This window comes from Prionailurus bengalensis, chromosome B2 (assembly GCF_016509475.1).
Source record: "Prionailurus bengalensis isolate Pbe53 chromosome B2, Fcat_Pben_1.1_paternal_pri, whole genome shotgun sequence".
Taxonomy (NCBI): Eukaryota; Metazoa; Chordata; class Mammalia; order Carnivora; family Felidae; genus Prionailurus; species Prionailurus bengalensis.
This window is the reverse complement of record NC_057349.1, coordinates 66,306,393-66,322,520: the sequence shown is the minus strand read 5'-3', so window position 1 is coordinate 66,322,520 and position 16,128 is coordinate 66,306,393. Positions and strand designations below refer to the sequence as shown.

The 16,128-nt window shown below is 41.7% G+C and overlaps 1 protein-coding gene across 4 annotated transcripts in view; it reads right to left on the bottom strand.

Annotated features, from left to right (window-relative positions):
* CD109 (CD109 molecule) overlaps nucleotides 1-16,128 on the bottom strand; it is a 138,667-nt gene that overhangs the window by 96,677 nt on the left and 25,862 nt on the right. For all 4 annotated transcript variants that reach the window (XR_006298971.1, XM_043591822.1, XM_043591824.1 and 1 more), the window contains exons 4-5: nucleotides 12,890-13,120; nucleotides 7,388-7,513 (exon numbers count right to left, since the gene is read on the bottom strand). Coding sequence is in view for 3 of the 4 variants with exons in the window: in XM_043591822.1 (XP_043447757.1) it covers nucleotides 7,388-7,513; nucleotides 12,890-13,120 (357 nt within the window). In the remaining variant the exon portion in view is untranslated. The remainder of the gene's footprint in view (nucleotides 1-7,387; nucleotides 7,514-12,889; nucleotides 13,121-16,128) is intronic.

Here is a 16,128-nt window from a genome sequence, read left to right as displayed (position 1 = left end):
TTCAGGTTCTCAGAGAAAAAGGAGTGCCAATTCTTGGGTCACCCAGAGTCCTGCAACTGAGGACTGTGGGCTACCCCCAGGGAAAGGGCTGGTATGGCCAGGTCCCTCCTGGCTCCAGGAGCCTGGTGTTCAGACACGAACACAAGCCATTCTTTTCAACAACTTTTAGGGACTCCTGGGTGGCTCAGCTGGTTGAGCGTCCAACTCTTAATTTCGGCTCAGGTCATGATCCCTGAGTTGTGGAATCAAGCCCTGTGTTGGGCTCCACACTGAGCATGGATCCTGCTTGAGTCTCTCTCTCTCTCTCTCTCTCTCTCTCTCTCTCTCTCTCTCTCTCTCTCCTGCTGCCCCTCCCCTTGCTGTCTCTCTCTCCCTCATTCTCTCTCTCTTTATCTCTATCTCAAATTTAAAAAAAAAAGGTTTTAAAGAACCTCTAAACCTGGAATATAATTTTTAAATCATAGATGAAAGATCATTTGTAATGAAACCTGGTTATACATGCAATGGGATATTTTTCAGCCTTAAAAAGGAATGAAATTCAGACACATGCTGCCATATGGATAAACCTTGAGGATATTATGCTAGGTGAAATAAGCCAGTCACAAAAAACAAAAACAAACAAACAAACAAAAAAACCAAATACTATATGGCCCCACCTATATGAAGTACTTAGAGTAGTCAAGTTCATAGGGACAGAAAGTAGAATGGTGGTTGCCCCTGGCTGGAAAAGAGGAGGAATGGGAAGTTAGTGTTTAGTGGGTCAACAGTTTCAGTTCTGCAAGATGTAAAGAGTTCAGGAGATGGATGGCAGTGATGGCTGGACAACAATGTGAGTATATTTAATACCACTAAACCATACACTCAAAAGTTAAGATAGTAAATTTCATGTATATTTTACCACAATTAAAAAAAAAGGAAAGGCTCAGTCAATAGAGCATGAGACTCTTGATCTCACAATCATAAGTCTGAGCCCCACGTTTGGTGTTGAGTCTACTTTAAAAATAATGAAAAACAAAATTGCAACTATTTGGGAGAGCCAAGAATACCAGTCAAGAGGTAGATACCTAGAAAGATAAGGCACCTAGAGAAGTACTGCAAAACAATGAAAATATAAGCAGTGTTTAACATTCACAAGTTATCTGCCCAAGGTGTATTTTTAAGATGATCATTAAACTGGAGCACATCTCCCCAGTTGTCCTTTAATGTACCTGAAACATAGCAACTCCGTAAAACACACTTCTATGAAGAGGCATTACAGCTAAAATAAACCTCTACCCTCTAAGAGGAGGATGCGGTGCTCCTGGAAGTTAAGACAGAAATGTTGGGGTAGGGGAGGTGCTACTAAAGGAAAAAGGGATAGTGATTCTTCTCAAGAGAAGAAGCACAGTCCCCAGCACAGCAAAGAACCATTCACATTCCAGGCAGGTACACAAATTAAGTACATGCATAAGTAGCACACATAAAAAAAAAAAAAAAATCAGTGCTCTTACTAAATTTCCTAAGTTTAAAAGAGCTTAGGGGCACCTGGGTGGCTCATTCTGTTAAGCGTCCGACTTCAGCTCAGGTCATGATCTCACAGTCCATAAGTTCAAGCTCCATGTCGGGCTCTGCGCTGACAGCTCAGAGCCTGGAGCCTGCTTCGGATTCTGTGTCTCTGCCCCTCCCCAGCTTGCACTCTGTCTCTCTCAAAAATAAATAAACATTACAAAATTTTTTTTTAAAGAGCTTAAAAGTTATTATCAAGAGTTGCTTTGCAATGTAATTAAACTAGCATAATAGGGGCACCTGGGTGGCTCAGTCAGTTAAGCATCCAACTCTGGATTTTGGTACAGGTCATGATCTTAAGGTTTGTGATCAAGCCCCACATCTGGTTCTGTGCTGACAGTGCAGAGCCTACTTGGGATTCTCTCCTCTCCCTCTCTCTCTGCCCCTCCCCTGCTCATGCTCACTCTCTCTCTCTTTCTCAAAATAAATAAATACTATAAATAAATAAATAAATAAACTATCATTATAAAAAGTGCATGTCTGTGAATATACAGAGAACTTACTGCGTGTGCTCTACCATTATATACTGCACAATAAAGAGATAAAAAATAAGAATAAAAACCTAGAAATTTTATGAAATCAAAATAATTAGTCATCATTAAAAATCCTGAAAGTGAAAAGCAATACCGGAAGGTCAAAAGAAATGTAGTAACCTAGAAAGGTTAGTATATAATAAATGACTTGTTCACACTTATTCTATAAAGGTACATGTTACGGTTGTAGAAATGCCAAGGAGCCCACCAAGTGTGCTTTACCTAAAGGATTCTTTTTCTGACTTAGCATAAAGGGTGATTTAAGAATGCCTTGCTAATTGGGACACCTGGGTAGCTCAGTCAGCTAAGCATCCAACTCGATATTGGCTCAAGTCATTATCTCATGGTCATGATCTCAAGTCAAGGTCCTGATCTCATGGTTGTGAGATCAAGCCCTGAGTAGGGCTCTATCTTGAGCGTGGACACTGCTTGTGATTCTCTCTCTTCCTCTCTCTCTGCCTCTCCCTCACTCCCTCTCTCTCTCTCTCTCTCAAAATAAATAAACACTTAAAAAAAAAAAAAAGAATGCCACACTGATTACAGTCACTACAAATCAAAGCTCCAATAAGTCTAATACTAAGATCACTCCATATTTTTGCTAGAGACAAATGGAATTTCAAAACATTCTTCTGAAATGTTTTCCCTTCCCTGAGATCTAATCCTGAGAATGGTCACTGCCTTAGAAAAACAAAAATATAGTGTACAGTGGTGGACTATTTAAATAACAAATATATTTCTACCACAGTCATTATTCACTGCTGAAAGAAAAAGGAGTTCAATAATAAGCAATAAACAATCTTTGAATGTTGTGCAGTAGTCCAGGAAAGATAAAAACCAGAGACCAATACAGGGTCTCGGGTTGCTTCCCATAACATTTCTTTGATTACACTGACCCCTGGTGGCCCTTAAACAACTCTCTTTCTTTCCTTTTCTTTTCTTTTCTTTTCTTTTCTTTTCTTTTCTTTTCTTTTCAATAAAAATGCTTAGATTTCCTTAGTGTGTGCCTTAACATTATATAACCTGGAAGGAATCCTTTCACAACGTGTATGTATATCAAATAATCATACTGTAAACTTAAGTAACCTATCCTTTTGTCAATTGTACCTCAATAAAATTTGGGGAAAAAACACTGTATCACAAAGTACCTGATCAATATGCTGGTCTTTTCTAAAAGATAAAGATGCCTTACGGAATGTGGAAAAGGAGACATTATATGTATTTCAATACTAATGATTATTAAATACCTTTAATACACTCATCTAATAAATACTGACTGATATCCATGTGTGAAACACGTGCTAAGTCACAGAGATACAGATGTGAACAAGCCCCAAAAGACTACAGTCTCTTAGATGCCACCAGTTAAAAGTGACATGAATGAACCAAGAGAAGCACAGAGTGTATGGAGGTGTCTACAGGGATTAGACCATTCAAGGCTGTTTGAGGACAAGGGTGGCACTTAACAAAGCTGAAAAGGTGGGCAAAGGCCAAATCTTGTAAATGATTTGAATTTTTTAAGCACCTACCTTTCCTTGTCTTTCTTTTCCTAATCAATATGACCAAATCAATATGACAGATCCGGTCCACAAACCACTGCATGAGAAATCCTGTTAATTTTCAACTTATGATCTCACATCTTCCAAAAGTCTTTCTCCACTATTCTATCACCCTCTGTCTTCTAGTACATATCCTGTTCACCACTCACTGAACAAATTAACCTCTTGGAGGCTGCCACCCAGCTGAGATTGTCCCTGGCCACCTTGCAGAAGTGCTTCTGAATGGACCAACAGTGGACACTGACCCAAGGGAAGTCCATCCACAGCCACCAACAAAGAGGGTTGCTTGAAGGACTCTGAGATGACGGTTATTCAGATGAGCCAATGCGACCAGTCCAGATTTGGACTAGAAACACCATAGAGGTTGACAGAAGAGTGAGGGGAGAATGACGCAGCCAGAGAGACAGAATGAGATGCGATCCCAAAAGCATCAGCACTCATCCTTACAATACACCTTCTTTATCCCATGCTAGTCCAAGTCACCCTGCACCCTTAGAAGCACCTGATGAGGGAAATACAAATCAAACCACAAATGAGATACCACCTCACACTTGTCAGAACAGCTAAAATTAACAACTCAGGAAACGACAGATATTGGCAAGGGTGCAGAGAGAGAGGAACCCTTTTGCGCTGGTGGTGGGAATGCAAACTGGTGCGGCCACTCTGGAAAACAGATGGAAGTTCCTACAACTAACCTACAACCCAGCAATTACACTACTAGGTATTTATCCAAAGGATACAGGAGTGCTGATTCGAAGGGGCACATGCACCCCAATGTTTATAGCAGCACTATCAACAATAGCCAAAGTATGGAAAGAGCCCAAATGTCACAGACTGATGAAGAAGATAAAGAAGATGTGGTACATAGATACAATGGAAGATTACTTGGCGATGAAAAAGAATGAAATCTTGCCATTTGCAACAATGTGGATGGAACTAGAGTATATTATACTAAGCAAAATAAGTCAGTCAGAGAAAGGCAAATATCATATGATTTCACTCCTATGTGGAAGTTAAGAAAGAAAACAGATGAACATAGGGGAAGGGAAGCAAAAATAAGATTAAAAAAAAAAGAAAGAAAGGAAGACAAACCATAAGAGACTCTTAAATACAGAGAATAAACTGAGGGTTCCTGGTGTGGTGTTGGGTGGGGGGATGGGCTAAATGGGCGATGGGCATTAAGCAGGGCACTTGTTGGGATGAGCCCAGGGTATTATGTATAAGTGATGAATCACTAATTTCTATTCCTAAAAGCTTTATTACACTATATATGTTAACTAACTTGAATTTAAATTAAAAAAATAAAATTTTTTAGAACTTAAAAAAATAAAATAAATTTTAAAATTAAAAAAAAAACAAAACACCTGATGGACCTCACTGACTCAGCACCTCACGATTCCTCCGCTGTCACACTGCCTTGTTTTCCTATCACGCTTAACGTTATTCAACTTTTATTATATTATCCATGTCAGCACAACAATGATATTGAGGACAGAGATTTTGCATGTTTACCTCCTTATTTCCACAACTGCCCTATACGCCCTCACATATTTGATACAGGGACAGATAGATGGAAAGACAGACAGATGGATAAACAACTGATCCTGGAGAACTCTATAGTGAAATCAAAGGTGGGAACTAAGAAAACCCTAATTCCTTCACACTCACAGTATATGTCCTAATCATCAACTCCCATCATTCCCCACATGTGCCAGTAACACCAAACTTCTCCCAAACCCCAGACCCGTGAGGCTCTCTTCCATCTTCCCAACGTCTACACATAGCCTTCTCTCTGTGAAGTCTCACAAACAGTGACTCTCCTCTTCCTCCATAAGCACAAATGTCTGGCTCCCCTAGAGCTCAACACCCCCTCCTCCAGGCTTCCCTGAGCCCTATACACACCTCTACACTTTCTCACTGCCCACCTGTCTCACCCCTGCAGCACACCCTCTCCGCAGGCACTCTTCATGGATGCTCAAAAACCATGTGCTGGCTAAGAGAGACTAGATCTGCTTTTAGGATGTGACCCCTTCCTAAAAGCAGAAAGGAGAAAATTTTTTTTTAATTTTTTTGGTACACTTATCCCACTTAAGGTCTTATGTTAATGAATGATTATTCCTTCTAATAAAGTGGTTCTCAGTGGGGAAGGGAGAGGGTATTTTTTCCCCATGGAGAGTGACAATGCCTGTAGACAATTCTGTTTGGCACACTTGGGCTGCTACTGGCATCTGAGGGGCTGAGGCTAAAGATCCTGCTAAACATCCTACAGTGTACCCAACCATGCCCACAGCAAAAAATTTTTGTCCAAAATGTCAACAGCTCTTTTAATAGAACTATTTTTAAAAGCTCTTATTCGGGGCGCCTGGGTGGCTTGGTCAGTTAAGTGTCTGACTTCGGCTCAGGTCATGATCTCACGGTCCGTGAGTTCGAGCCCCGCGTCGGGCTCTGTGCTGACAGCTCAGAGCCTGGAGCCTGTTTCAGATTCTGTGTCTCCCTCTCTCTCTGCCCCTCCCCTGTTCATGCTCTGTCTCTCTCTGTCTCAAAAATAATCGTTAAAAAAAAATTTTAAAAAAAAAAGCTCTTATTCACAAATTTATATATTTTTTAATAAACTCCAGAGAAAAATGGGACAATATTCAATGAATCTTCAAACATCACACAGGGATGCACAGGAAAAAACCTAAGGCAGAGAGATGGGTCTGCCCTGTGAGATCTCAGAGCTTCAAAGGTTGGCAACAAACAAAGGAAGTAGGTAGAGGAGTTGGGGAGAAAGAGGACTTGGGGAACAGAAAATTGGTGTGGTCGTTTAAAATCACTGTTTCTTTTTTTTTTTTTTGTATGTTTTAATGTTTTGTTTTGTTTTGTTTTTTGAGAGAGAGACAGAGAAAGCACAAGTGGGGGAGGGGCAGAGAGAGAGGGAGACACAGAACCTGAAGCAGGCTCCAGGCTCTGAGCTGTCAGCACAGAGACCTATGCGGAGCTCAAAAGCATGAAACGTGAGATCATGATATGAGCCAAAGTCAGACACTTGACCGCATAGCCACCCAGGCACCCCAATCACTGTGTGTTTAAAAACAATGATAAAGTAGGTTAGTCCAACCTCATCAGGAGTCATTCAGAGACATAAAATTTGCTAAATTATAACTATGTATCTATAGCTTAGTTTTAAAATACTCAATGTATGCACTGAATAAGTAAAATAAACATTAATCAGTTTTACATTAAACACAAAACGTTTTGTGGCGCCTGGGTGGCTCAGTCGGTTGAGCATCCGACTTCAGCTCAGGTCATGATCTCGCACTCTGTGAGTTCAAGCCCCACGTCTGGCTCTGTGTTAACAGCTCAGAGCCTGGAGTCTGCTTCAGATTCTGTGTCTCCCTCTCTCTCTGACCCTCCCCTGCTCATGCTCTGTCTCTCTCTGTCTCTCAAAAATAAATAAACATTTTAAAAAATGCAAAGTGTTATTGTATTACAGAAAAAGGCAACAATGGCTAAAACTCTAACATATTATAATGAAAGCTAACCCATTGATATTGTATTACAGAAAAAGGCAACAATGGCTAAAACTCTAACATATTATAATGAAAGCTAACCCATTGATAAGCACAGTAAATACAAAATACACCCCTTAAATTATCTAGATGTTCAGATTAACAATTTTCTGTTCATTGAATAAATGACATTGGAGATATTTCCCCACCTGACCTAATTAAATCACTTTAGCATTCCCCCTGAAAATATATTTATACTCACATTCACTTGAACTTGAATGGACCAGTCACCAAGTATTGGATGGGAAGATAATTGAAAAGTTTTGGAAACGATGCCAAGATCACTTTGTTCTGACAACCACTGTTGGATCAAATTGGACTTGGGGTCCTACAACAAAAACCGTACATGTTAACTATATAAATACTGCCGCATACATGTGTTATGAATGATGCCCTCCATGAAGCACTCCCAGGAACATCCTAAATATGGCACAGAGATACGTTTTGTAAAATGTTGGCCATATGTTACTAAACAGAAGACAAATCAGAATTTATTCCTTTCTCATACCCTCCTGATAACATTTTTATTCTGCTCCACCTTCGAATTCTTGGCACCATATTTCCCTCTACATGGAACACACACGACATGTATAGCACCAAACCTGTGCTGTCATTGTTAACCTAGAGATAACAGACCTTGTGTATGTATTCAGGGCCCACTGCGTGTCAGGCACTCTGTCGTATCATTACCACTCATACATCACTCAATCATCACAACTCTCCCTCAGGATAGGACTGTCCTCACATTATAGCAGAAAACAGATTCCCAGAGAGGTTAGGTAAACACTCAACTGTAAGTAATCCATGAATTCAGGATTCGAACCCACACACCGTTTAATCCAACAAAATGTATCATAGCCATGTTTAGCCAAGGTTGTGCAGGAAAAATACTTCAGTTTTCCTAGACTTCCCCAATGATCCCGTCATGCACATTCAGCCAAGCCAATCCAGCAGTCATCCCGGACTTCCCTTCACATTCCCAGCCCTGTCAACTCCACCTCTTTAATCTCTCTCTAATCCTCACATCCAGCTGCCATATCCTGTTTTCTGACTATTACGACTAATCTCCCTCCTCCACTCTTGCCCTCCAATAAATACATCTTCCCCTCTGCCAACAGTGTTGTCCATCTGAAACACAAATCTGAGACTGAGGCAAAGTGGTGGAAATGCTTGGTACAGTTCCTGACATACGACAAGCAGTGGACCACGAGGTGGTGATAGCTTTTGTTTGCCTACAGAATGAGATCTACACTCCTTGACATAGTTTACATAACTTAGCAGTCTGATTCCATCTATATTTCTATGCTCATCTTCCTCTAAACATACAGATTTCTTTGCAATTCACTCCCAAAAGCCCATGCTTCTCAGCCTCTACAATTGCTTCACAGAATGCCCTCCCTTCCTGTCCAATAGGTGTAATAAGCTCCAGTGTCCTGCCTCCTATAAATGCTTCCAACAGACAAAATGGCCACTTCCTGGAGAGTCCCTAGTACATCTGGAGTTTACCCCTTTTGAAGACTACCCCTTTTGAGTTTACTGAACTCATGGGTTATATGGGGTTTTTTGTTCCCAGCTAGACTGTGAACTAATGAGAGCAGGGATCAAATAATTTCCCTGATTGTTATTCTCTATCCTTTGACTAGACGTAGTGGGTCAGTCCAGTTAACGGAAGCCAGAAGAAACCTCTCTCCCCAAGTGGGGGAGGATGTGAAAGTCAGAGGTAAGGACAATGCTGAGAATTGAGTTAGGAGTAGTCTAGTAAGCCAGAAACTAATTGTTGAAACCAAAGACCAAAGCAAGTCAAGACTAAGTAGGTCACCCTCCTTGGCAAACTCCTAGGACGGGCATTGTAATCAGCTGTTGGCTCTCCTGCACCTGCCACAGCATGACGCATGGGTGAAAACAAAAAATACCTTTTTTCTTCTGTCAGCCTGACAAAAATAAAAAATAATAATAATAATTCCCAGTGTTATTTAAACTGAGTGGAAAGGAACGTTCATACTCTGCTGATGCATTATTTGGTGAGGGTATACGCTTCTCCCAGGTGGTACCATGGCCCTACAAAAAAAGGAAGTTCTAAATGAAGTCTTTGACGACTTTGAACCTGGAGGATCTGGACGGTTGGTAGTGAATGAGATAATCCCTCTGGTTTGTCAAGCCTGCCTCAGACCTAGGCCTAACTGTCACCAACAGGAAAACACAGAGAATGTAGAAACACCAGAAGTTTTTACACATCAGGATTCGAACAGACCATGCATGGTGGCACCACAGCAGAACCCACCATTTGTACGTCACCATCTCCTGCTAGGATGCACACAGGACAGCCATATACAACACGAACAGTGGCCCTGACACAGCCAGAACAGCCACATGCTGGAGATGCTGCAATAGTGGCCCCTTGTGCTCTCTGAGTCACCTTTAGATGGTTCTGGTGCCTCAGCACAGCACAGTACCTGCTGCCTGTGCCAGACTGTCTCAAGCAATAAATCCCCAGCTGGAGAATATGTCCAGTAGGAGTATTTCTGCCACTCCTCAGAGTCCTGGATTATGCACTCAGCGTCTGTCTAGCATGTAGAACTGGAGAAGTCAAATCACTTAAACGAGGTGGTCCCCTCACCTCACCAGGAATGAGGTCCTGGTTTTGTCATGGCTGCCCCACGCCAGAGTGTCAGGGCACAATCACAAGATACACCCTTAAGGCAACAACAGCTATTCCCATACGAGGTCATTCATCTGTACAAGAAGCAACACTTTCTTCAGGAAGGAAGTCACGGTAGAAGTCTGCTGTGCCAGCTACCATGGAGGTGTTGAAGGCACTGATTTCCATAGTGTCAAGCCAGAGTAGCCAGAGGTAGCGAGAATTAGAGCAGAGGTAGGACACGTTTTTACCACTGTCAAAAGGGCCCTGAAGGCCTTTTCAACCTGAGAAGGTCAGTTATCAAGGCAGACAAAATTAATAATACCAAATGACAAAAAAAAAAAAAAACCACAAAACACTGAGCACCCCCTGAACATGCTGTGACTTGACAGTCAATATTTTAGCTACATCCTACAGCTACAGCAATTCTTTTTCTTTTTTTTACAGCTTACTGATTTGACAAGTTTATACACTCTGCTATGCTCACCACAAGTGTAGCTACTAGCTGTCCTGTTAGGTCACTTACTATTACAGTATCACTGACTGTCTTCTTGACTGGCAGGATGGATTCCGAGAAGTTAGCCTCCCAGCCATCAGTGCACTTCTCCACGTTAGCCTGAAGGTGGTGCTGTACTCCCTAGTACAGCTTTGTTCAAGTCAGGGGTTCTTGTTACACTAAGTTCCACTTTTTTCTAAGACGTTTTGCCAAGAAACCAACTATTCTACACTGAAAGATGTAGAAAACATCACATTCTGGCCCAAATGACTGTTTTTCAGATGGAGGAAGACAGCAGTGTGGGCATCAGTGCTCCCATGTGGCTTCTGCAAGTGGCAAGGCTGGACCTGAGTTCATATCCCAGCCTCACTGCCCAGGTGCAGACAGCAGAGTATAGCAACCCCCTGGGCACTGTTCCCAAACACTCTGGGTTCCAGGTGGAATTTCAGTCTAAACGCCCCTTCCCGAGCCAAGAGGGCCACATGCTGGCAAAGCCAGTAGGATTTCTCAGGACCACAGGTCTCTCTGAGAAAGCCAAATGTGGCAAGCAAAGTCCAGAGTTGTAGAGAATAGCCCAAGAGTACAAATCAAAGGTTTCAAAGGCAGATCCTAAAGCACCATGGCGAGGCAAAATAATAAAAATGCACAGACCAGCACAGTTCTAAATGCTTTACCTAAATTACTCACTTTAATCCTCACAAAAACCTCTGTGAGGTATTTGTCCCGCATCAGCAGGGTTAGTTCTGGGTTGATGCCTAGAACGGGCAATTTATCAAGTGCTGACTTTCATTACCACAGGTAGAACGAGGCAGATTGGATATAAACCGCCAGAGACAGGCAGGTGACCTCTAAATCCTCCACCTTACACTTAATTTCTGGCACGTACTAAGTTCTCAGTATATGTGGATAAATGGTGAAAGATGATATGACTGCGGTCCATAAAGCCCTGCTTAGAGAGCTACTTGAATTTAGACATGCTATTCACTATGCCAACCTCCTTTTTAGACATTCCATTATACAGTGAAGGCAGAGATTCACAGGACTGCAATTCTTGGAAATTCAAGAAATACACACTGAGCAGCATGCCAGCCGATGTGTTTGCTACAAACACAATCTGGCTTGAAGTTACACGTATACATGTTTGTTTGCTTGATTTTTGTTTGGCTTTTAGTTTAATTTATAACAACAAAGAAGTTAAGAAGAATAGGAAGATGCTGAACTAAAAAACCTAAATTTGCCTTCCATTCTATGTCATTTATCAGAACATTGAAGGAAACCAAGAGGGTTCCCAGGACCAGGGACTTTCAGTTATAAAATCAAGAGAGTCCCAGGCAAACTGGGATGAGCTGATCACCTTATTTCCATGTAATGATCAAATGTCTAGTATTCTCCTCAGCATAAGTATAGAAAAGCAGGTCCAGCAGGATCTCAATGGTCCTCAACTTAGTTCCCACAGGAAAACACTCAGTCTAACTATCTGCCTCCAGACTATCAGAGTGTGCAAGCAGCAGAGGACAAATGACTCCCTGCCAAAAGGGTTCCCATAATAACAAGAGCTAATGTTCAGTGAGCATGTACTATGTGGCAGGCATAGTTCTAAATGCTGTGCTTGGATTATCTCACAAAACCTTTGTGAGGTATTATTATTATTACACATTCTACAAATAAAGAAACTGGGGCTCTGAGAGATTAATTTTCTCACACAACTAGCATCTATTCTTCTCAGAGCAGACAGTGATCCTTTTATAAGTCAAACCACATCATGCCTGTCCTCAGAATTCTCCAGTGAATTCTTGCTTCACTCAGAGTAAAATCCAAAGTCCATATCATGCCTAAGAATACCCTGTATGGTCCATCTCTCCTCCAACCAACATACCTATATCTTACCTCATCTCCTAATATTTGTCCCCTCACACCCTGGTACACTTTCAGCCTATTTTTCCTCCAATGCACCCAACAAGTTCCCACCAGGGCCTTTACACAAGCTGTTCCCTCTGTATGTATGGGCTCATTCTTTTATTTCCTTTAGGTCTCTGCTCAAATAGGACTCCCCTAACAATCTAGAGAAAAGAGCAAACATAAACACTCTCAATCTCTCTCTCTCTCTCTCTCTCTCTCTCTCTCTCACACACACACACACACACACACACACACACACACACACCAATCCCTTTATATACATACTTATGTGTTTATTTAGTGCCTGTCTCCACACTATTCACTGAAATATAAGCTTGATGTGAGCAGGGGACTTAATCTGTTCTGCTCAGTGCCCCACTCCAGAGCCCTGACCACAGAAGTTCAAAAAATGTTTAACAAATGAATTCATCAATGAAGAAGCAAGGACTGGAGCCCAAGCTAGCCAACTTTGGAGCCTGAGCTCTGACCCCACTGCTCTACCATTTCCCTTACGAGAGAGAGTATTCTCATGTTGGGAGGGAAGCTTACCCAAGGCTAATTCTAAGATAACCTGACCAGAACTTCGCACAGAGCTTTAGTAAGATGCTTTATTTCTTACTGGCACAGAGTGCCAGTAAGTGCACAGAGCTTTATTTCTATCTGGCACTTACCTTAATTAGAATGTTTAAAGAAGTTTTATAAGGTTTAAAATCTGAGAAGAGTGTAACAACACGAAACTTCACTTCCTGCTTCGGCTTGTACAGGGACTTGTCTGTTTGAATGAAGACAGTCATTCTCTTGGTCTCAAATGATAAGCGCGTACTATTAGAGAATAAGATCTCATCCTGGGCACGTCCAGTTACACGTAGCTCATAAATCCCATCTGCACTGTTCAGAGGTAGCTGGAGAAAATGAAGAGATCAGTCTCATTATTTTTCCTCAAAAATGTTTTTAATTATGTTAGAATAGAAAAATTTCTATTTTTTAGGTTTACTTATTTTATTGAGGGGGGGGATGGGGGGAAGGGGCAGAGAAAGGAGAGAGAGAGAATCCCAAGCAGGCTCTGCACTGTCAGCACAGAGCCTGCCATCAGGATCAAACCCATGAGATCATGACTTGTCCAAGAATTGGACACTCAACTGACTGAGCCACCCAGGCACCCCAAGAATAGAAAATTTAAGTCTATAGTATTATTAAAAGTAATTGCCATGTTGAAAAACTTGCCCCTCCTAGGCACCAACATTAAACAATTTGTTTTCCCTCTTAACATCCTGTAGTTTTCTCTCCCGTTAAATTGCAGGGTTCTCGGAATGGAGGGCTCAACACCCGTCACCTTGTCATTTCCTAGCCCAAGTGCACATTCTTCCCAACAGTCACTGTGGGTCAGAATATTTAAGGTCTTTCAACACTTTTCCATGCCTCCCTCTTTGAGGCAGTCAACTGGTGAAAAGCACAATTTGCACAAGACTTGTTTCTTGCCGTATCTCTCTTGAACTCTTTTCTACAGTGTGCTCTCTTCCTGCATCCTGCACATCACGGGTCATCATCCTGGAAAGGATGGGGGTGCTGCTGCTTTCCTACTACTATTACCAACAGAATTCTTACCTTCCAGCATTAACAGACTTGAAGCCATACAGCAGTTTACATGATCTGTCATTTTACAACAATCCTTCAGGTGGCGCTCTCACTAACACCATTTTATGCAGGGGCTTAGAGCAATTTGGGAAGCTGTTCCAGGTTACTAGCTGAGATTCAAACCTGAAATGAGCTATACTACTCTAATAAAGGCCTCCATATGGTGTCTTTAAATCATGTCTGACAATTCTCTGACTCTCTGCCCTCCAAAAAGTAGAGCCTCATTCCCCAGACTTAAGGACTTGCTTCTCAAGAAAATAATGAAGCTGTGTTAGAGAAAGGATGGCTTCTGCCCGGTTCTCTTTCTCTCTGGGATTCTTCGCTCTGGGGGAATCCAGCTGCCATGTGAGGAGGACACTCAAGAAGCCTGTAGAGAGGCCCACATAGGGAGAAATGAGGCCCCCACCAACACCCACCACCAGCTCGACAGCCATATGAATGAACTACCTTACAGAGGATCCCTGACCTACTGAAGCCTTCAGGTGACTGCAGGTCTAACTGACATCCTGACTGCAGCCTTGTAATAGCCCAAAGCTTTGGGATAATCGGTTACACAATAGATGGCTAGTATACCTGACTTTTAGTTCGTTTTCATGATAATAAACCTGAGGTTCTGAAACTAAATTCTGGCTCGTGTTGGCAAATAAGTTTTGTCCACAGAAAGCTCAGAGATCCTGCAGTAACTGCAGCTACCTTGAAGCTCACAATATGGATGAGAATATGAAGGAAATGTAACAAGCCACCATAAAATGGTCAGCAAAAAAATATTTAGGGAGAAAAGTACTGATGCCCACAATTTACTTGGAGACACATTTTAAAAAAAAAAATTTTTTTTTTTAACATTTATTTATTTTTGAGACAGAGAGAGACAGAGCATGAACGGGGGAGGGTCAGAGAGAGGGAGACACAGAATCTGAAACAGGCTCCAGGCTCTGAGCTGTCAGCACAGAGCCCGACGCGGGGCTCGAACTCACGGACCGCGAGATCGTGACCTGAGCCGAAGTCAGCCTCTTAACCGACTGAGCCACCCAGGCGCCCCTGGAGACACATTTTAAAAATAAGATGAATTAGGGGTGCATGGGTGGCTCAAACAGTTAAGCATCTGACTCTTGGTTTCAGTTCAGGTCATGATCTCACAGTTCATGAGTTCAAGCCCTGCATTGGTCTCTGCACTGAGCATGGAGCCTGCTTGGGACTCAATCTCTCCCTCCCTCTCTGCTCCTCCCTGGCTTGCTTTCTCCCTCTCTCTCAAAAAATAAGTAAATAAACATAAATTTTTTTTTAAATAAGATCAATTAATGGATGGAGAGACAGATGGATGGATAGATATGAAATAGAGCAAGTATAGTAAAGCATTAATGGTAGATTCTGAGTGGTGGATACAGAAGTGCTCACTACAAAATTCTTTCAAGTTTTTTTTATATTGGAAAAATTCTTAATAAAATGTTAGAAGAACAATCAGTAGCATCACATTTACATGACTTCTAGTGCCAATTTTTGCTTTTCTTCAATAAATATTTATTGAGCACCTCCTAGCTCCAAATTGTTCTAAGTCCTTGGAATACAACATAAGCCAAAGATGTGTGCCCTAGTAAGGCTAAGAGTCTAGCTTGGAACTTGCATTCTTATATTCTACTTTCCCAAATGATACTTCAGTTCTCAGATTCTTTTAAATAGATATTTTAATACTACAAGCAGAAAATTAAATATGCCAGCATATCATATATATGGCAAAGGTTCATAAATACTTTATATTTAAATAATGATATTTGATGGGATTGCTTTTTATGATTTGGATATAGTTTGATCATTTTTAGTGGCACAGAGCCTCCAGAACTGATAGTAGATTGAAGACTTACGTCAAATTAATAATTCAGAGGCACAAAACTAAAGAGCCCTATTTAACCATGAGAATGCCAAATAAAGAAGCAGAAGTAACACAGACGTGTTCAAAAACACAATCTCTGTGCCCTACTCCATCCTCCATCAGGGAGCTGGCATCGCCTCAGGAGGAGACAGTACTATCTTCATGCTCCTTTCAGCTACCCCAAGTAATTTGCTTTTTTAGCTGCCTCATTAGAAACCCTGCCCACCCTCCATATGTAAGATTTAGGTGATTCAGGATCCTCAAAGCCTCAGTGTTATTCCCAGGGCTGGAAAGTCAGAGATTACAAAAGAACTTGGTGTATCAGTAGACCAGAGGTGACTCTATAAACCATGAGGCATCACCATACGCCTTGTGGTGTCACTGCCGACTCTGCATGGCACTAAGGAT